This window comes from Natator depressus, chromosome 8, assembly GCF_965152275.1.
Source record: "Natator depressus isolate rNatDep1 chromosome 8, rNatDep2.hap1, whole genome shotgun sequence".
Taxonomy (NCBI): domain Eukaryota; kingdom Metazoa; phylum Chordata; order Testudines; family Cheloniidae; genus Natator; species Natator depressus.
In genome coordinates, this window is record NC_134241.1 from 93,651,345 (window position 1) to 93,671,962 (window position 20,618).

The 20,618-nt window shown below is 39.2% G+C and overlaps 1 protein-coding gene across 2 annotated transcripts in view; it reads left to right on the plus strand.

Moving 5' to 3' along the window:
• The window catches only part of USP24 (ubiquitin specific peptidase 24), a 109,122-nt gene that overhangs the window by 50,837 nt on the left and 37,667 nt on the right, over positions 1 to 20,618 (plus strand). For both annotated transcript variants that reach the window (XM_074961674.1, XM_074961675.1), the window contains 19 exons: positions 372 to 470; positions 552 to 722; positions 1,765 to 1,850; positions 2,008 to 2,101; positions 2,382 to 2,537; positions 5,956 to 6,053; positions 6,819 to 6,914; positions 7,093 to 7,321; positions 8,398 to 8,557; positions 8,801 to 8,956; positions 10,082 to 10,152; positions 13,530 to 13,690; positions 14,533 to 14,594; positions 15,402 to 15,593; positions 16,544 to 16,661; positions 17,417 to 17,561; positions 18,056 to 18,175; positions 18,674 to 18,799; positions 19,885 to 19,983. In XM_074961674.1, the coding sequence (XP_074817775.1) occupies positions 372 to 470; positions 552 to 722; positions 1,765 to 1,850; positions 2,008 to 2,101; positions 2,382 to 2,537; positions 5,956 to 6,053; positions 6,819 to 6,914; positions 7,093 to 7,321; positions 8,398 to 8,557; positions 8,801 to 8,956; positions 10,082 to 10,152; positions 13,530 to 13,690; positions 14,533 to 14,594; positions 15,402 to 15,593; positions 16,544 to 16,661; positions 17,417 to 17,561; positions 18,056 to 18,175; positions 18,674 to 18,799; positions 19,885 to 19,983 (2,439 nt within the window). The remainder of the gene's footprint in view (positions 1 to 371; positions 471 to 551; positions 723 to 1,764; positions 1,851 to 2,007; positions 2,102 to 2,381; positions 2,538 to 5,955; positions 6,054 to 6,818; positions 6,915 to 7,092; positions 7,322 to 8,397; positions 8,558 to 8,800; positions 8,957 to 10,081; positions 10,153 to 13,529; positions 13,691 to 14,532; positions 14,595 to 15,401; positions 15,594 to 16,543; positions 16,662 to 17,416; positions 17,562 to 18,055; positions 18,176 to 18,673; positions 18,800 to 19,884; positions 19,984 to 20,618) is intronic.

Genomic DNA, 20,618 nt, shown 5'->3' on the forward strand with positions numbered 1-20,618 from the left:
TCATGCCATATTGACCTTACTTATTTGTGAAAACATAGTGTTCACTAACCGCGTTATGTTGCATGGATGACTTGAAGCACAAGCTAGAGAAGTGTAATGGGCACAGCTAGCTTCAAAACCACATTTTTCTAAAAGCTTTGTCTACACACCTAAAATTATAATAACGGAAAGGTTTGTGGAAAGAAAATATTTCCTTGCAGCACTTTCACTCTTCTGCTGTATAGTTAGTATCCCTGGCTGAAAAGACTTTTATTAATATTAATAATAGAGGAGCAGAAGAACCCTTAAAAATGTTAACAGAACACTTAAAAAAAATCAGGCCCTACTGTTTAAACAGCTTCCTGCAAACTAGATCTCGTTTTATTTAACAGGCTCATAGCAATGAAACTGTAGGAAGCGTCAGGTGGAAGATAGCAAAGCTGCTGAATTCTCCTGTGGATAACATACAGATATTTGCAAATGAAAGTCTGGTATGTTAATTAGTTACCTTTTATCTTGTGAGTTTGAATCGTTCCTTTCACCAGAACTAAGTGTTAAATATTTTGTTGCAGCTAACGGTAAATAAAGATCAGAAGCTACTCCACCAGCTGGGCTTCTCTGAAGAACATGTACTTACAGTAAAAACATCAGGAAGTGGAACCCCCTCGGGGAGCTCTGTCGATTCCTCAACCAGCTCCAGCAACAGTAGTGGTGTCTTTAGTTCATCTTATGTGATGGAACAGGTACAGTATAGTACTCTGATCTCTGCGTTTACAGTGCACCCTTTCACAAGCACGTCACAATTGAGGTGAAGTGGCAGAGTAAGCTAATGCTGTAGTCCTTCACTTCCAGATTTGATTTCAAATTCTGCTACATATCAGAATTAAAAATGGGAGAGTTTGATTTGCATTTGTTTGTGTTACAAAATCAACACACAATGCAAGACTCATCTCAGGTGATTTAGGATTGGAATACCTGGGGTATTGCAGGACTACAGGTCAGGGTGGTTCATGTTTTGACAGACCCAGAGAATGAAATAACTGGGGTATTTTCAGTCAGTGAAATCCTTTGGCAGAGCGATATGGAAAAGCTCGTGCAGTGGCTATATACTATGTGGGTGCATCATGCTTTTCTCAGACCAGGACTTAAGTAACTATTAATTCTGAGCATTAAGTACACACATTTAAAAAAAGAAAAACAACTGAGACTGTGGCAAAACTTTTTTTAATGGTGGCTTTGATTTCAAACAAGTAATTAAAAAGGCATCACCTTTTGTAATCCAACTCAAATGAACTGGATTTAAAAGCTGCATTCAGCTACAAACAGCTGATTGTGCGTTTGTTTGCTATGTATTGATCACCTCTGCAGTGTCTTCTGTTAAACTTTAATCTTAAATTAAGATTTGCATTTGACTTTAAGATCTGGTGATTTGTGGGCAATTAATTCTAACACCAAGTGAGATTTTTTTTGAACCAGTGAAGCTCAGGTGTGTTAAATTAAAAATCTGGGAGTGGGTCAAGATAACTGTACCACTCTGCCATTACTCTCCAATTCACAATGAATAATTGGCCTAGAGGGCATCTTTTGTCTGATGTAGATGTAATGCTGCACAGTGATATGCAGATATAAGAGATACATACTGGGGTTTTGTATTAGAATTCAAATTGTGTCTTGGGCTAGAAAGTAGCTGAGACATCTCTGAGTCATTTGCTTCAACAAAGAATCCCACAAAATAGCTTAAAGGGGGGAAAACAACCTTTGTAATTGTGTTTGTTTAATCCTCAGGAGAAATCCCTCCCTGGAGTAGTGATGGCTCTCGTGTGTAATGTTTTTGACATGCTTTACCAGCTTGCTAACCTAGAGGAGCCAAGGTAAACAAGCTAAATAGTTATTAAACATTGGAGAAATACTCTTACTGAAAGTCCAAATAACCACATTAAAAATTGTTACCAATTTATGTGGACTCTTGTCCAATATGACATTGAGTGAATCCTATCTTATGTGGAATAATTGCTTTGAACTTTCCAGGATAACTTTGCGTGTACGGAAGCTTCTGCTGTTGATTCCTACTGACCCAGCTATTCAGGAAGCACTTGATCAACTAGATTCTCTAGGAAGAAAGGTATGGATTAAACCCATATTAAATTCTTGTCTCTGTAGGGCTAAAAAGAGGCATTTAACATTGGGATTTTGTAATACTGTGTTGGGTGTTCATTTGTGAAGTTTTCAAGTTCTATAAAACTTAGTGATAAGGCAGAATAATATTGTCTCAGGGTTTTTAATGCTTTGTTTCTAGGTGGCTGGGAGGGTGGAGGGGGGTTGTTACTGGGACTATACAAGATGCCGTTCCAAGGCCTACTTCTCCTAAAGTGTAGGTTTATATCTGTGCTTATTCCTCTCAGAAAACACTGCTGTCCGAATCAAGTTCTCAGTCTTCAAAATCCCCATCCTTGTCTTCAAAGCATCAACACCAGCCCAGTGCTAGTTCGATACTGGAAAGTCTCTTTAGATCTTTTGCTCCTGGCATGTCCACCTTTAGAGTGCTCTACAATTTAGAGGTAAGAAACCCTTTTGTCAACATGCGCCTCAGTTTTCGAGCATTGCAGTTAAAGCAATTGATACAGTTTGAAGTCCTGCAAAATATATTGTCAGTTGCTAGAAATATCATCAGCTGAACTAGGATTAATACATTACACAAAACAAGTGATGTAAAGCAGAACATTACATGATAATATGGTAATGAAAAGTTCAAAAGAGCTTGGAGCATGAAGTATGAAGCTTCTCCTTAAGGTTTCATTACAAACCCCAGACACCTCTTATCATTGTAATTGTAAGATGACTTTTAAATGTGTTAGTAAACAGAACAGACAGTTTTGGAATTTATCTGTATGTTTCTCTCTGCCGTCATAGAAGGCCTTAGCTATTGGTTTAAATCTTTGGCTGGATCTGCAGAGGTTCTGAACGCATGCATCTCTATTAAAAATGAATGGGAGCCAGGGGTGCTCAACATCTCTGAAAATCAAGCCAAATTTAATTTGGATTGTTTGGATTACAAAATAAGCTCTCCATTAAAGTGAGTCACCGTCAGATGTCACTGAAGATGTGAAGGGGGCTGACAAAGCAAAACATTAACTGCCTTTTAAGAAGAAATATGCCAAGGCTCACTTTTAGGGCCCAGGAGGTGCCTTTTTAGGAGATGCAATTAGTGTGGTGTACTGTACTTCTGAATCTCCAAATAGACAGACAGGGATATTGTTCTAATGGATACAAATTCAACGGCAGGAAAAGGGCTGAATATATTACACTCACTTTCTCAGTCTCTTCTGTTGAAGCTGTTTCAGTCTCTGTTCCAATGACTATTTATACAAATGTTGGATGCAGTTTTGTTGTAGCCATGTTGGTCCCAGGATATTAGGGGCAAGGTGGGTGAGAAGTTGGTCCAATAAAAAAATATAACCTCCATCACCTTGTCTCTCTGTTTACACAAAGTGGGAGTGAAAATGACCCAACTTCAAATCCCTGCTCCAGTGAACCCAGTCTCCCGCGTCCTGGGAGAAAGCCCTAACCACTGAGCTAAAGCGTGTAAGGGAGACACCACCAATGTCATCGCTTTTTGACTGAAACTATTTGGTGAATGTGTCAAATTTGCAAATAGTGACGCTGAGGGGGGAAAAAAAGTGCAGCTCTAGGGTTGATTTTATCAGGGCACTGAGATGTAGTGCAGACCCAGGACCTCTTCCCGGGGATGATCGTTAAACTGGTCTGAAATGCTTCAGTGAGGAGTTTAGTGGGGAGTTGCCAGGCCTTTGTGGGATGACAAGACCAGAAGATATTGAACATCTGGAACAGGGAAGGAGGCTAATCCGTCCCCAAAAATAATATTTGGTATGGGAGTTATTCAGAGCGATGGGGTAGGCCTCTCCAACAAGGGAGTGCATATATTTTAGCAGATTTAGGTAAGAAATTGTTAAGAATCTGGAAACCTAGGTGAGAATACTGGGGAAGGCAGATAAGCGAACTGCTGCTGTTAGTTTCTTTGTGGCTAATGTCCAGTGCATGTACTTGTTCCGCATGAGTCCAGTTCCCTGATAAACTGGAATTGGAAGTGGACTAAGGGGAAGGCATCCCCTAAAGTTGAGGTACGGTGTTGGAGCTCCTAAAGTCTGAGAAGACAACCTTCTTTCTCCAGCCCCTTCACCTTTGTACAACGGGAGGGCAGTAAGGTCCCAGGAACAGGCTGGGGACCAGCTGGAGGGGTGGGGTCCTGACAGCAGCCCTCCACCAAATTCAGATGACTAGAGATGGAATCGTGACCTGCGCTGTATGAACTATTGTTGGATAATTCCCAGAGCAGTTAAGTTAAACTTGCGGCTGAATTAATCCACATCCCTTGTATATCTTGTCTCCTTTCCACATGTTCAGAACAGTGAGTCAAATGCTATCATAAGATGACTCTTTACAACTCCATTACAGACCCATCTAGATTAACATGTACAGGTTTGGGGTCCCATTGCCAGACATTGTTGTCAGCAGCAGGTTAATTTCCTAGTGTATTTGGGGCATAAGAATCCATCCTGGAAACAACTGATAGAGGCATACGCTCATCTCTCATCCCTGGTGTCTGCAAAGCCTTCTATAGGAATTTTCGTAATCGCCATTTACCTTCATATGTCTGTTACTAGTACTGCAGTTCTCCACCTTTTCTATACCACATCCCATGTTCTAACAAAAAGTTTCAGGCTCCTCCTCTTCCAACGAGCCATGAAGAAAGGTAGAGTGGTCGTAACCCCCCAAAACCTGTTTGCAGCTCCCCGATTGAGAGAGCAGTCTGCTGTGTCACAGTACAGATGCCCTCCTGGATGAGAGGATTCTGTTTTGCAGTGGGACTGGTATCCCAAAATGATTTTTTCACTTCAGAGCAAATAAGTAACAAAATGCTTATTTCCCAGCAGTGAGGCTAATGAGGAAGCAAACCTAACTAAATATTTCTTAGGTCCGATAATTAAATGGATTATATTAGCGGATTTGTTCCTGAAGTTCAGTCAAGTATAATGGAAAATATTTTCTCTTAACAAGCCAGATTTTTTTTTAATCCCTCGTATTTGTTAGTCTGCTAAAGCTATTAAACACACGGATCCAGCCAAGAATATTAGTGTGGCTGTTTACTGAAAAATGGCTCTGCAAATTTGCTACCGAGTCACAGACACAGACATGGAATCTTACAGAATATTGCAGAGAACTGAAAGTCACGATTTGTTCTTTCTGGCTTGTTGGATTATAGCTCTTGCATTAGTAAAGGTTCTGCAACTGGAGTAAGTAAATAGTAAAAAAAAAACTTGTGTTAAATGTTAAACGAAGAAGATTCAATTCGGAATACACATGAGGATCTTGCCTGTCAGAGCAGGTCCCTATGTGGTTGCTTTTCTGATCATCATTGCACTTTATGACTCTCACTGCTGAGAAGGGTACCTTCTTGCAAATGAGAGGAGCAGTATAATAAAGATGACATTCCTAAAAGCCATAAAATTTCTTGGATCCTCTTCCTTTTTTTCACACCTCGAAAATAAAAGTAGAAATGTAAAATCAAAACCTCTTTGGGAGCTCTTATTTAATAATTATTATTTCTGTGGAATAGCATCTTCTTAACAAGAAAGGTGATAGAATTGTAACCCTCCAGTGCCCCTGTTAAGCCTGAAGAAATAATTCACATGTGAGTCCAGACTCCTCCCTTCTTACTATGTGAGCCATTTATGATTATATCAGTCACTTGTCACGGAATAAACAGAAGGCAATGTTTTAAAATATTGTTTGGTTCTTTATGGGTCAGATGGTTGCAAGGCTGTATCTTTGAATTACTGAGAGCAGGAAATGCTCGGTCTTAGGGTGAGACTGCCTGGGATATTGGATGCCACTTCAGAGATGCTGTAGTTTTTGTATATACTAGTTATGAAACATTTATACTTGTATGCATTTCAGGTACTGAGCTCCAAGCTGATGCCGACGGCAGATGATGAAATGGCAAGAAATTGTGCCAAATCTTTCTGTGAAAACTTTCTAAGAGCAGGAGGCTTGAGGTTAGACCTTATAGACGTTTATTTTTTTCCATGACACTAACTTCTTATCAGTGATAACTGTATAGTTTCTGTAATAGGCTCTAACACACTGCTAACAGTATAGCACACTTGCATAGGTGTTCAGTTTTTTTCATCTAGCAGTATGAAAACTAAAATGGATTGGGTCCTGTGAATAAAAAACTACCTGTAGATTTAATTACTTTCACTAGTAATGTCTGAACAGCCACTCTGTATCTACAGTATGTAGTGTATAATCTATATGACATTAAAGTCTGAATCAAAGCTAATTCATTTGCATTTTTTTCTCTATTACTATAGTTGGTAGTTGGGTGCTAAATAAGTAGTCTCACTTCAGTTCAAGTATACAGATGTGCGTATTACACAACCTCCCCGCTGGCACTAGTTGGCATTTTTAGCAGTGTTAGAATGGACCAAGAATTGGTCAGTGCAGTTGATCTTTCCACTCTTACCAGGAGGGACCAACTTTATGGATAAGAGTGGAGGCACAGTGGCACTTTGGAAAAACTTGCAGAGCTGCTGCCTGTTGTATCACTTGATAAGTACAGTACTTTGCTCCTACAGCAGTTTTCATCTCAAAGCCCTTTGTAATGGGGGGGAAATAGGGTCTCCTTCACCAGAGGTATCGGTCTGGTACTTCTGTCAGCACTAAGTCGCTGAGAATGGCTGCGGAGGAAATACCTGAAACTCGTTACCAGCAGTCTCCTTTTTACACCATCTTATAAAATAGTGTCTCTTATTTTTAAGTTTGGTGGTGAATGTGATGCAGAGAGACTCCATCCCATCAGAAGTGGACTATGAAACAAGACAGGGAGTCTATTCCATCTGCCTGCAACTTGCAAGGTATGAGATTGCCTTTCATTGTATATAAGGCCACTAGTAATGCTACTTGCATTTTTTAGCAGTTGGCCTGTTATCTCGAAACGTAACAGTGATTTGAATTCTGTACTAAAACTCTCTGGTCACCCAATATTCAAAAATAAACCTGACTCTCTTTTTTTTTTTTTTCTTTGTGTTTTAGGTTCTTACTTGTTGGCCAAACACTTCCTACCTTACTAGATGAGGATATCCTCAAAGATGGGGTAGAAGCACTGTCCTCACGCCCATTCCGTAATGTAAGCCGACAGGCTAGCAGGCAGATGTCCATTTGTGGAACACCTGAGAAGTCATCCTACCGACAGTTGTCAGTTTCTGACAGGTCCTCCATTAGGGTGGAAGAGATCATACCTGCTGCACGGGTTGCGATACAAGTAAGTGAAGGTTTTACAGTCTTGAAGATATAGCACTGTGCTGTAGAGTGAAAGGTGAAACTTGCTCTTAGTTTCTGGAGTTTAAGATAAGTAGTGCTGTGAAACTGGTTCTCCAGGCACAGGACTCATCTCAAGGCTTAGGACACAATCCAGCTATCCCCCTCCCCCAAACCTCACCCTGACTTTTATTTTTAACTACAAGGTGTCTCTGAAAGACCTATAACATACTGAACTAGTAAACCAATAGATTGGCTATTCACATTGGTTTGCTAGGGATGTTTGCAGACATTGAAATGTAATATTGTACTTTGCTGTTCATTTTATTTTACATGATACGTATTGTGTGTCACACTGTCCCATCTGCAAAGAGAAGAGGTGAAGTATTTGATTTCATTGTACCATCACAGAAAGCAGAATTGAGGGGTGACCAGATGCCTTTTGCCAATGTGACTAGACCCCCATGCTTACCTAGTTAAAGTCCTGAAGTTTCTAATCTACCAAAATTGCTTTTAACTGTAATTTTATAAAAATGAAACGTGCAATAGCTTGGGAAAAACACATCTAACTTTTTTGTAGAGAGAGCAAGATGATGATCTTAAGCATCCAGAATCAGAATTTCCTAGTGATTAATCTGTTGGGAGAGGCCACGTACTAAAACACAGTGCTATAAAAGGAATAACTTGACCCATTTTCCTATTGTCAGATTGAAAGAAATTGCATGGGCTGTGATCTATAGCTAGCACAATGTGTTAACGTGTGTAGGATCTCAATTTAGGATTCAGTTGGTGCTTTCCTACCAGAAGGAAGTTTGCATGCTTAGCTCCAGATGGAAGGAGGGGAGTCTTTCTGTAGTGACTCTTCTTTCTGTTTCAAAGGCAGTGTTGCTGGCTTTCAATAAGCCATATTAACCACTGTTTCATATGAGCAAAAAGTCCTTGTGTCATGGCACCAGATAATAAGCAATAATAATGATAATAAACAAAACTGAATGGAAAGACCATGTGGTTCCTCCTTTCCTCGTGGTAAAGGAGACTATGGGGTGTGGCGAAAGTAACCACTCTTTCCTGTTCCTTCAGACAATGGAGATAAATGATTTCACGTCTACAGTGGCTTGCTTCATGCGACTTTCTTGGGCTGCTGCTGCAGGACGACTTGACCTAGTGGGGAGCAGTCAACCAATAAAAGAAAGTAACACTTTATTTCCTCTTGGGATTCGAAACAGACTTAGCAGCTCAGGTATGTCACTTATAGGTGAGACTGCATCATTTAGTCTAAGCAAAATACTCTCAACTTACTCCAGTTTTGTAGCACTTCTAGAGTTCTTAGAAGATGAACTCCTTCTAAATTGCTACTTAAATCTACAGTACTTGCTGTGTTCTTGCAAAGTTTTTAAAGTACTTTTTAGAAGAGAAATGTTGATCAGAAAAGCTTTAAAAACCACAACTGATTATTACATTTGTTGTTTCTAATCTAATGCAGGAAGCAATTGTAGCTCAGGAAGTGAAGGAGAGTCAACAGCACTCCACGCCGGAATCTGTGTGAGACAGCAGTCTGTATCCACCAAAGATGCTCTGATTGCTGGAGAGGCCTTGTCTCTACTCGTTACGTGCCTACAGTTACGCAGTCAGCAGTTGGGTATGCAGTAGACTCTTACTAATTCAGACTTTCAGTATAATGTAATTAGTGGGGAGTCAGGTTTTGAAGATGAATTTATACATTTTGTGCTTTCCTCCTTACTGAATTTTGCTCTTATTGACGCATCTAAATTCGCAGACACAATTGAATTTTAAAAAAATGGAAAGGAAGCTTTCAGTCTGCTGGTTTTCTCTCCAAGATTTAATATTAGATGGCCTGCTGATATTTTTATAAATGTATCAAGGTAATTGGGATACAATATTTCAGTCGCTTTTTAACAAAATTAATGAGGTGTCTTCTGTATTCATTATTCTGCATTATGTAACTTCACTATAGAACTGGTGCTTTGGGGATGATAAACAATATGCTTTCAATAGCTCTTTGAGGGGTATCTACGATGAGAGCAAATGGTACTGAAACGTTTGGGATTGTATACTTTATTGATCAATTACCACAAGTGTGTTGCTGGTGTAGACAGGCTGCATTACTTATTGGCTGTTGTTATTTTCTTTGTCAACTTTTCATTGCAGATTAACCTTTTTTACACTGAAATCTCCCCCAGCATTGGTTTCTGAAATAAACTGCAGCAGTGCAATAAACATAATTTAAAATGTGCCCAGGGGTTATGTTTTCTAGGCTTTGATTCAGCAAGATACTTGTATCACTGGAACTGCTTATGTGCTCAGGTACCTTGCAGAATCATGGCTTTAATGAACTGTGTGTGTTGGGCAAATTTACTTAATGTTAGCATCAAAATGGTTCCTGCTTTGCTTGAAGTAATCACTTCTGCTGATGTTACTGTTTGCCTACCTGTAAATTCAACCATAGGGCTAGTAAATCACTTCACTAGCACTTGTGCCTTCACATACAGAGAGGCTGAAACCTTTACTGGGGTGAAGAGGAAGTGTCCTATTTATATTAATAATCTACAATCTATGGAAGGGGAGAAATCAAGGTGTAAGAAGATTTTTCCATACCCATAAATATCTCATCCTTGGTGTTGGCGAGATACATTTTTATTCTAGTGGTAGTTAAATAAATATAAATTAAATAATAATCAGTTGTTTATATTTTTAACAAGTTCCATTGGCAAAAAACAGTGACTGCGATTTGTTTCATTTTTAGGATCGTTCTACGGCTTGCCTTGTGTTGCTGACTTCATCATTGACATTCTACTTGGATCACCAAGTGCCGAGGTGAGTGGCTGGAATTAAGATTTCTAAGTCATTCACTGATCCCACTGCAATATAACATCTTGTTTACATTACTGGTCTCAGACAAAAATATTCATTTCAGCACTTTCATTATCTGACTGAGTAATATATAGAACATATTAATCAGACATCACTGATTGCAGTATTAATCCCTGTCTCAGTTAAAAATTATACCTTTTTTATAGTATTATGTCATACTGTGAGAGTATAATCTTGATTTGTTAGCTTCATATATGACTAGTTGTCACAGGGCAGTGTTCCCTTACCCTGGATTCCTCTCTGCAAACAGTCTTCATGGGGGATTTGTGGCAAGTTCAACATCAAGTGCTTCATGTACAGTGTGAATATAACTGAACAAGTTCCCCACAGCTCAAAGTTCTTACATTTTCCCTAGGCACAGGGTGAGGTGGGGAGAGATCTCACCTCCCTGAGAACTTGGGCTTCTCTAGCTCTTTCTTCCCACTACTCTTCTTGTCTCTCTTCTAGATGTCCTCAGCTGATGAGCTGAGCCACCTTGTTAATTGGCTAATTGTTCAGTCCTTAACCAATTATCTCCCTAACTTTCCCCATGTGGGGATGTTTACCAAGTGCTCAGGCTAAGTCTACTCACACTCTGTCACACCAATGTTAGTTGAAAGTAAGACTATGCTGACTAGTTTGAATAACCCAGTTTTGGGGAGGTCTGAAGGCGAACACTGTCACTCTTCCAGTCAGGACTGAGAATCTCACAAGGGGCTGCTCTTTTTAGTTTTCCAGCCAAAGAGGTTTGGAGAAGCATATGAATTCTTAGGTGCTCACCCAAACGTCTGAAACATACAGCTAAATGCAAAAGCCTCCTAGCATTAGTTTTCTATGTGATTGAGAGCAAGCCCTCAAAAGTTTGGATATTCTGAAAGTCAAGGTTGCGCCAACCACACTAATTTGGTCACATAGCATATGCTGTATATTTTATGATAGGTAGTTTTTTGCATTCTCCTTTGTCTGTTTACACTTCTTCTTACCTTTTATTAATATATTACAAAATTATATAGCATGTCCACCATGGGCAAGTGAACAACATTTGGGGTTTCTTGGCATTGGGATGCTTGACTTTGCAATCTTAGTGTTGTGTTGATACTAGGACTGTCGATTAATCACAGTTAACTCATGTAATTAACTCAAAAAAATAAATTGTGATTAAAAAAATTAATTGCAGTTTTAATCACACTGTTAAACAATAGACTACCAATTGAAATTTATTAAATATTTTGGATGTTTTTCTACGTTTTCAAATATTTGATTTCAATTTACAACACAGAATACAAAAGGCTCACTTTATATTATTTTTATTACAAATATTTGCGGTATAAAAAGGATAAAAGAAATAGTATTTTTCAATTCACCTCATACAAATACTGTAGTGCAATCGCTTTATTGTGAAAGTGCAACTTACAAATGTAGATTGTTTTTGTTTTTGAGTGCAGTTATGTAACAATGTAAAACTTTAGAGCCTACAAGTCCACACAGTCCTACTTCTTGTTCAGCCAATCGCTAAGACAAACAAGTTTATTTACATTTACGGGAGATACTCCTGCCCACTTCTTATTTACAGTGTCGCCTGAAAATGAGAACAGGCATTTGCATGGCACTTTCGTAGCCGGCATTGCTAGGTATTTACATGCCAGGTATGCTAAACATTTGTATGTCCCATCATGCTTTGGCCACCATTCCAGAGGACACACTTCCATGAGGATGACGCTCGTTAAAAAAAAAAATGCATTAATTAAATTTGTGACTGAACTCCTTGGGGGAGAATTGTTTGTCTCCTGCTCTGTTTTACCTGCATTGTGCCATAGACTTTGTGTTACGGCAGTCTCGGATGATGACTCAGCACATGTTGTTCATTTGAAGAACACTTTCACTGCAGATTTAACAAAACGGAAAGAAGGTACCAATGTGAGATTTCTAAAAGTAGCTACAGCACTCAACCCAAGGTTTAAGAATCTGAAGCGCCTTCCAAAATCTGAGAGGGATGAGGTGTGGAACGTGCTTTCAGAAGTCTTAAAAGAGCAACAGTCGGATGTGGAAACTCCAGAACCCAAACCACTAAAAAAGAAAATCAACCTTCTGCTAGTGGCATCTGACTCAGATGATGAAAATGAATGTGTCAGTCTGTACTGCTTTATCGAGCAGAACCCGTCATCAGCATGGAAGCATGTCCTCGGGAGTGGTGGGCGAAGCATGAGGGGACATATGAATCTTTACCATATCTGACACGTAAATATCTTGCGATGCCAGCCACAACAGTGCTATGCGAATGCCTGTTCTCACTTTCAGGTGACTTTGTAAAAAAAAAAAGAAGCAGGCAGCATTATCTCCGGCAAATGTGAACAAACTTGTTTTTCTGAGCGATTGGCTGAACAAGAAGTAGGACTGAGTGGACTTGTAGGCTCTAAAGTTTTACATTTTATTTATGAATGCAGTTATTTTTGTTCGTAATTCTACATTTGTAAGTTCAACTTTCATGATAAAGAGATTGCACTACAGTATTTGTATTAGGTGAATTGAAATACTATTTATTTTGTTTTTTGCAGTGCAGTTATTTGTAATAAATATAAAGTGAGCATTGTACACTTTATTTTCTGTGTTGTAAATTGAAATCCATATATCTGAAAATGGGGAAAACATCCAAAAATATTTAAATAAATGGTATTCTATTATTCTTTAACAGAGCAATTAAAATTCTATGGAGAGTTTAGTAGGTCAAGTTACTCCAGTTGGAATTTGGCCAGCATCCATATCTATGAATAGAGCCACAGTGCTTAAAGACAACAAGTGATTAGGATCTTACTTTAATATCTCAGCCAAAAGAAGGCATCTCTTCAATCCTCACATGCTGTGTTAGGTTATTGGCTCAATACTGACTGGGAGGGAAGAATGCCATCTATCAAATTGCCAACATTGCTTCTACAGCACTTGCTGGCTCTTTAGAGGTCTCCAATTCTATTGATATTCTATTCATATCTAGTGCGGCTTAACTTGAGATGTGAAAGGATTACATATGGGATGGTATGCTTTGTAATGACTCCCCCGAAAGGGTCATCTGCAAGGGCTGAAACAGACCTATGGATCTAAAAGCACAAGTCTCTGCTACTTGAGCTGAAGGACCCAGGGCCATTAGCTCAGAGGCAGTAGCAAATTTATAACCAACTTGATATGGTGTTGCCACCACAGGGGGACAAAAAGCCACACTCGGTGGGTCACGCAGTCCATTATGGCTTTCCTATTTCTAACTTATATTTTTGTTATAGATTTCTAATCAAAGTATGTGTACCTTGGGGAACGTGAAATACAGAGTACTTTCAATGCTTTTGTTTCAGATTCGTCGCGTTGCCTGTGACCAATTATATACCCTTAGTCAGACAGACACATCAACTCACCCAGATGTACAAAAACCAAACCAGTTTCTCTTAAGTGTCATTCTCACTGCCCAGCTGCCTCTTTGGTCACCAACCAGCATCATGAGAGGAATCAACCAGAGGCAAGTTACATGCATGTTTATTCAGAAAGGAAAATTCACACGTTTTAGAAAAAGGCTTTTGCCTTAAGGATTTTCAAAATCTTTGAAGTCTGAAGAAGATGTAACCTTAGCAGTCAACTAATACCACACCAGTCAGACTTTTTAAAAAGTTTTTTAAACTTTTTAAAGTTTCCTGTCTACAGTAGACCATGAACATTAGAGTCCAATTCATTTGTATCTTCGGGTGTAACCTTCAGATCTTGGATGCTGCCCCGGGTGCATGGAAGTGCCACTATGTGCTTCCATCTATCCAAGGTTTAACGGCAAGAAGTTTTATTCAGGAGAGTCCAGACTGAATGCCAAACAAAGATGTTTGGTTCTTTGAACGTTAAGTCTGGACCCATCAGTTGTGACACTGACCTCACACATTCCATCCCTGCCCATTACGTTTTAATTAGACTGTAGATATCAATTCCATTGACTTTTCTGAAGAATGCTTTTTAGTTGGAAAGTTGAATTCAACATTAATTTTGAAATGCAAATTCTGTGTCCACCATGGTAGAAAAAGAATAACTTAAGAACCTGAAGCATCTTAGCCTCATTCTAACAACTGTATGTGATCATCTAATATGTAGTTTTGTGAGGTGAGGGGAAAAAATTGAATTGTCAGTCCAAAATTCAAAAAGTAGCTGCTATGAAGAAATCTGCTTTGAAGCTACAGTGGTGTGCATGTGGAGGTATAAATATGTAGATCTATAACAGTGTGATTGGATGGATGGTGGTACATGTTTAAGCAAATGCTCTAAGGTCTAGACTTATTTAAAAACCCTCTCCCCATTTGTAATTACTCCTCTCTGTTTTAGGCTCTTATCCCAGTGTACGGAGTATTTTGACCTGAGATGCCAGTTACTGGACGATCTTACTTGTAAGTATGTGTTAGAGGTTGGAATGCGAACTCTAATATGACATTTATATAGCAACCAGAAGTGTTCTAGGCACTTAGACATGTAAGACAAGTCCCTGCCCATGACAGCTTACAGTCTAAGTAGACAAGACATTGAGAAGTCAGGGAATGGGGGCAACACAAGCTTTTATATTTGTGCTTTTTAAAAAATGGTTCACCCCCTGAACTCATACTGCCTGTACCCTTGCTTAATACTCATTTTTGTTTGTATATTTTAATATGTTTTTCACTTTAAGATTCTCTCCCTTTCTCTCCCTTCTTACCTATTGCCCCTTATATCCCTCCCCTATCTTGTCATGTAGTGACACTTGGCTTTTGACTTGGCTGCCTCCCTGTGTGGCCTGGTTTTCAGAGGTATTGAGCACCTGTGGCCCTCAATGCCTTCAGTTTAGCTGTCTAACTATGAATTTACATGCTTAACTTCAGGCATGCACATTTAAAAATGCTCACCTTAAAGACTTTGACTTCTTATTTCATCTTTTTTACACATGGTTATGAATTACCTGTAGTTGTATAGATATGTACATTTCCCCTCTTTCATGTGCTAAATTTCTTTTGACCAATTTACAATGAACATCAATAAGTTGGTGGTGAGCTGCAGTTTCATGAGCTATTAATTAGCTGCATAACTAAATGCCTGCTGTTGACATGAAATGTAATGTGCCATATCCATTGTTAATGACTGAATCTGTGAAATTCTTGGGATTGTCTATAGGTATTTAAGTTCTTCATGTGTGTAACTTCGATTTTTTTCTGTTTATTCCATAGCTTCTGAAATGGAGCAGTTGAAGATCAGCCCAGCTGTCATGTTAGAAGATGAGATCACTTGGCTGGATAACTTTGAACCCAACCGCACAGCTGAGTGTGAGACCAGTGAAGCTGACAACATTTTATTAGCAGGACACTTGAGGCTCATTAAGACTCTTCTTTCACTGTGTGGGGCAGAAAAGGAAATGCTCGGTGAGTATTCTTTTGTGTACCAAAGTACATAAACCAATTTGAGTTTGATCTCTTTATCACTTGAAGATGTCTGGTTTTGGTTAATAAAGTAGTAGGTAGTGTCTTTGGCAAATCTATGCTTATGATGGCGTGTAGAGTACAGGCACTACACATGTAGCTACACACAGCAGTGAAAGGCAACCCACACCCACACTTGTCTCTACAGTGTGTAGCTACATGCCTCAGTGAAAGGCTCTGACAGTTCCCCGCTGCTGGAGCCTTTCACTGCGGTGGGGAAAGGCTCTGGCAGCAGGATACTATGCTGCAAAAAATAGCGGTGTGGACTTTTTAGAGGTGTGGACATTTTAGTCACTGCTTGGGCATGTAGAGAGCACGTGTATGTATACCCTTGGGGTTCCAACGTTTAGGGCACTCTACTCACCAAAGCCATGCTTTCCCTTCTACACTGCTGTTTATACCCATGCTAGCTGGGCATGCAGTGTTTGTATTTTACACACCACCGTCAATGCAGACATAGCTTTATGAAGCCATTTTGTACCGGGCGAAGTAATGAGGGGTTACAAGGAAAAATGTACCTGAGTTAGTAACCATGTTCTTCATTGCAGGTGGTTTGGGATTTGTAGTGAATTATTTAAAGATACTTTTTTCTGCCATGGTCGGTGTGGAGGAAATTTACAGGAGAATATCAATATTGTGGCTGCATATAGTTTTGTTGCTGCTGCACCACCGCTGCAGCATCTAGGAATTCTGAGCATATTCTCCTTTGATAGTTACTAGTGTCTGATTTGAAAAAATCAGTCATGAAGAAAATAGGATAGTTCCTGCTGCTGCTGAAAGTCTAGCATGGTGACATTCTAAATAGGTGGCTTTCTTGATATGGACAAGATTTGACTGTCTTTGTAGCAATAAGGCAGATACTTAACATTAAATGTGGATTTGCTTTCTTACAGGTTCATCTTTGATTAAACCGTTATTAGATGATTTCCTCTTCCGAGCGTCTAGGATTATCCTGAACAGCAATTCTCCAGCTGGCAGTGCTGCCATCAGTCAGCAGGACTTTCACCCAAAGTAAAGAAAAGAATTTGCATTTTTGTTCACACTGTACAAGTTCTTGCCTAGCTAGATTGCAGGCTGGAATTGTAAGATATGGGGATTAGTGCAATGGGTCGACTTTCAAGCTATATCTTTGAGTACTTTAATAATCAGCTACTGGTGCACTGGATAAAGGATTGTACCAAAACTTGCCAATTCCTGTTTGCATTTAAACTCCCACTAATCTCTAAATCCCAACGGATTTGCCTGTCAAACCTATAAAGAACTTCACATACAGTAGAGAGTTGTACCCAGTGGGCATGGTATCTTGGCCTACAGGTGATGGAGTCCTCTAGCCTGAAGAATATTCATCACTATGGGGAGATGGCTAAATAACACATACATGGAAAGTTAACAACTGCTTCTTCAAGTGGTGTCCCTGTGGGTGCTCCACTTCAGGTGTCAGTGCGTCCCAGCACCGTTGATCGGAGATCTTCAGTAGCAGTGCCCAGTCGGGACGCATGTGCGCAGTTGGTGTCTTGTGGCTTCTTTTTTTGATCTTCAGCACAAATGGATCTCTTCCCACAAAATGAGTAGCATTCACTGGTACAGGTCCAGGGAATAAAATTCTCACAGCAAGTTGTGAATCAGTCACTAAACATCTTTTGATTTTGTTTTCCTTTGGCAATTATAAGTGGGTTACACAGTCTGACTTACAAGATTTACCAGAATTTAAAATTATGGAGTATGACTACCTACCAAATAGATCCCAGTTGTGGTTTTCTTTTTAGGTGCAGTACAGTGGATAGCCGATTAGCAGCTTATGAAGTGCTAGTGATGTTGGCTGATAGCTCACCTTCCAATCTTCAGCTTATTACAAAAGAGCTGCTTTCGATGCACCATCAGCCTGACCCAACACTTACCAAGGAGTTTGATGTAAGTAAGATGCCTTGATGCAATTTAAATTATTCAGTGTGATTTGAAATACTGTTTTTAGCCACTTCCTTGTTCCAACCGCAAATGTTCCAGAGCCTTCATTTTAAAGTGATATAATCAGATCTGAATTAATGCATACCTATTGATCTTTCCCAAGAGCAAGCACACTTTTGAGTCTATTAGGCAGTTGTCATCTTGATAAATAAAATTATTGCCTAAAAATCCCTGACTGGTTTGATTTAAAAGGTATACAACTTTGTAGACTGTTCTTAGGTATCTTATATTCAATATTGGCTGTACAGCCAGTTATAATAACTTGTGAGCATAGCTCTCACAAATTTGACTCAGATCTCAGTGAAATGTATGAAAATGTTGTTTAACAGCCAGCATACCTTTTTATAACTGCCTATATAATAATAATGTGATTTACAAGCTGTTGGAGTCCATAGTTTGTATAATCTATTGATACAGAGAAATGTCAATTTTCCCCTTAGTATCTGCCACCTGTGGACAGTCGATCCACTTCAGGATTTGTGGGGCTGAAGAACGGTGGTGCCACTTGTTACATGAATGCAGTCTTCCAGCAGCTATACATGCAGCCAGGTCTCCCTGAGGTAAATTTAACTTTTAATTTCTGACAGATGCTTTCTGCCAACCGATACTTTGATTTGACTATAAATCAGAGCTGAGTAAATAAAAGGGTTTTTAGTCAAATATTTGTCAAACACTGCAAAATTAGTCAAATTATTTTACAAATATTCAATTAGTTCTACTGTAAATTCATTTAAGTCCCAAAATAGATTCTTATTGCGTATAAAAATGTGGAGTATGTGAAATAGGCTGAATGGCTCAGGACATGCAAATTCTTAAGAGAAATGATAGGTTATAATATCAAAATCTGTTTTTAAAAAGGAATTTTTTAAATGAATCTATTGTTTAGCACTGCAAGTTTTATCTAAAATGTAAGTTTTTATTCACAAACTCAGTTTTGTCTTCTTGGAACACTTGTGCCTTGTTTAAATGCACAGTAGTAACAGAATTATTAATTTAAATTCTTACGTGACATTTTTGCAAATAAGTCATGTTACGGATGGTAATTTTTTCCCTCCAAGGCATTGCTTTCAATTGACGACGATATGGACAATCCAGATGACAGTGTATTCTATCAAATTCAATCTCTCTTTGGCCATTTGATGGAAAGCAAATTGCAGTATTACGTACCTGAGAACTTTTGGAAGGTATCATTTCCATTTTATTCAGCCTATATAATTTTCCTAGTTAGTAAATATGTGGGACTTGGATTCAGACGTGGTGAAACATGTCAATATTTCTGACTCTTACTAGTAATTATACATCTGTCTGGTCTGAAACTAATAAATATCCTTTTTAAGGTACGTAGAAGCCATAAAGGTGTAAATTTCACTTTTTACAGTTGTCAAGGTTCCTTCCCCGCTCTGAACTCTAGGGTACAGATGTGGGGACCTGCATGAAAGACCCCCTAAGCTTATTCTTACCAGCCTAGGTTAAAAACTTCCTCAAGGTACAAACTTTGCCTTGTCCTTGAACCCTATGCTGCCACCACCAAGCATGTTAAACAAAGAACAGGGAAAGAGCCCACTTGGAGACATCTTCTCTCCCCCCCCCTCCCCCCCCCCACAAATATCCCCCCAAGCCCTACACCCCCTTTCCTGGGGAAGGCTTGATAAAAATCCTCACCAATTTGCATAGGTTAACACAGACCCAAACCCTTGGATCTTAAGAACAATGAAAAAGCAATCAGGTTCTTAGAAGAAGAATTTTAATTGAAGAAAAAAGTAAAAGAATCACCTCTGTAAAATCAGGATGGTTAATACCTTACAGAGTAATTAGATTCAAAACATAGAGAATCCCTCTAGGCAAAACCTTAAGTTACAAAAACAGGAATCTACATTCCATTCAGCACAGCAATTTTACCAGCCATTAAACAAAAGGAAATCTAACTCATTTCTCGCTAGATTACTTACTAACTTTTTACAGGAGTTCTGAAGAGCATTCCTGATCTGTTCCTGGCAAAAGCATCACACAGACAGACAGAACACCTATGTCGTGTCCCGTCCCCCCCCCTCGCTCCAGCTTTGAAAGTATCTTGTCTCCTCATTGGTCATTTTGCTCAGGTGCCAGCGAGGTTATCTTAGCTTCTTAACCCTTTACAGGTGAAAGGGTTTTGCCTCTGGCCAGGGGGGATTTTATAGTTCTGTATACAGAAAGGTGGTTACCCTTCTTCCCTTTATATTTATGACAACAGTGGTTACTATAAAACTGCTAATCTTTTTGGTCTTTATAGATCTTCAAGATGTGGAATAAGGAACTTTATGTTCGAGAGCAACAGGATGCTTATGAATTCTTTACTAGCCTTATAGATCAGATGGATGAATACCTCAAGGTAGAAGTGTGTGTGGGTTCCTGTTGTGTTTTTGGTGGGGTTTTTTGTCCCTGCACCTTTGGAAAGTAAGTTAAGAACTGCTGTCATTCTTAACAATTTTAGTCAAGTGCAACAAAATCTTACTAATATTTGATAACAAAATACAGAGGTTTAAAATGAACTGTAGTTTTGCCCTGCCAACCTTCCGCCCTGCACACCTATTGCTCCTTCCATTTTGGATGGGCTTTTGGGAAATGCGGTTTTGATAGACTCTGAGAAGTTCATAACTTGTGGCTTTAGCACCTTAAATCTGCTAAACCGGTTTCTTTCTGTAATTTGCCTGTGGTGTCCAGAATTCTGGCAAAAATCACTTTGGTTATATATATTGATAACATAAATATAATTCCTGCCACCCTAAGTCCTTCACATGATGCCTCTGATCCCCACCACTTAAATTCCTGGTAATGTAACTTTAGGTCAAGGCCCCACATGATTCATGGCCCAAAATATGGCATTTATTCTAAGTCCATCATATAACAATTATGTTGATTAATACTGTATTTTGGAGGGGAAATTGTTCCCAAACTTCTCTCCAGAATGGGATCGTTTGTGGGGAAAGAAGTCATTTCTGGTGACTGCATGTGATCTTTTAGAAG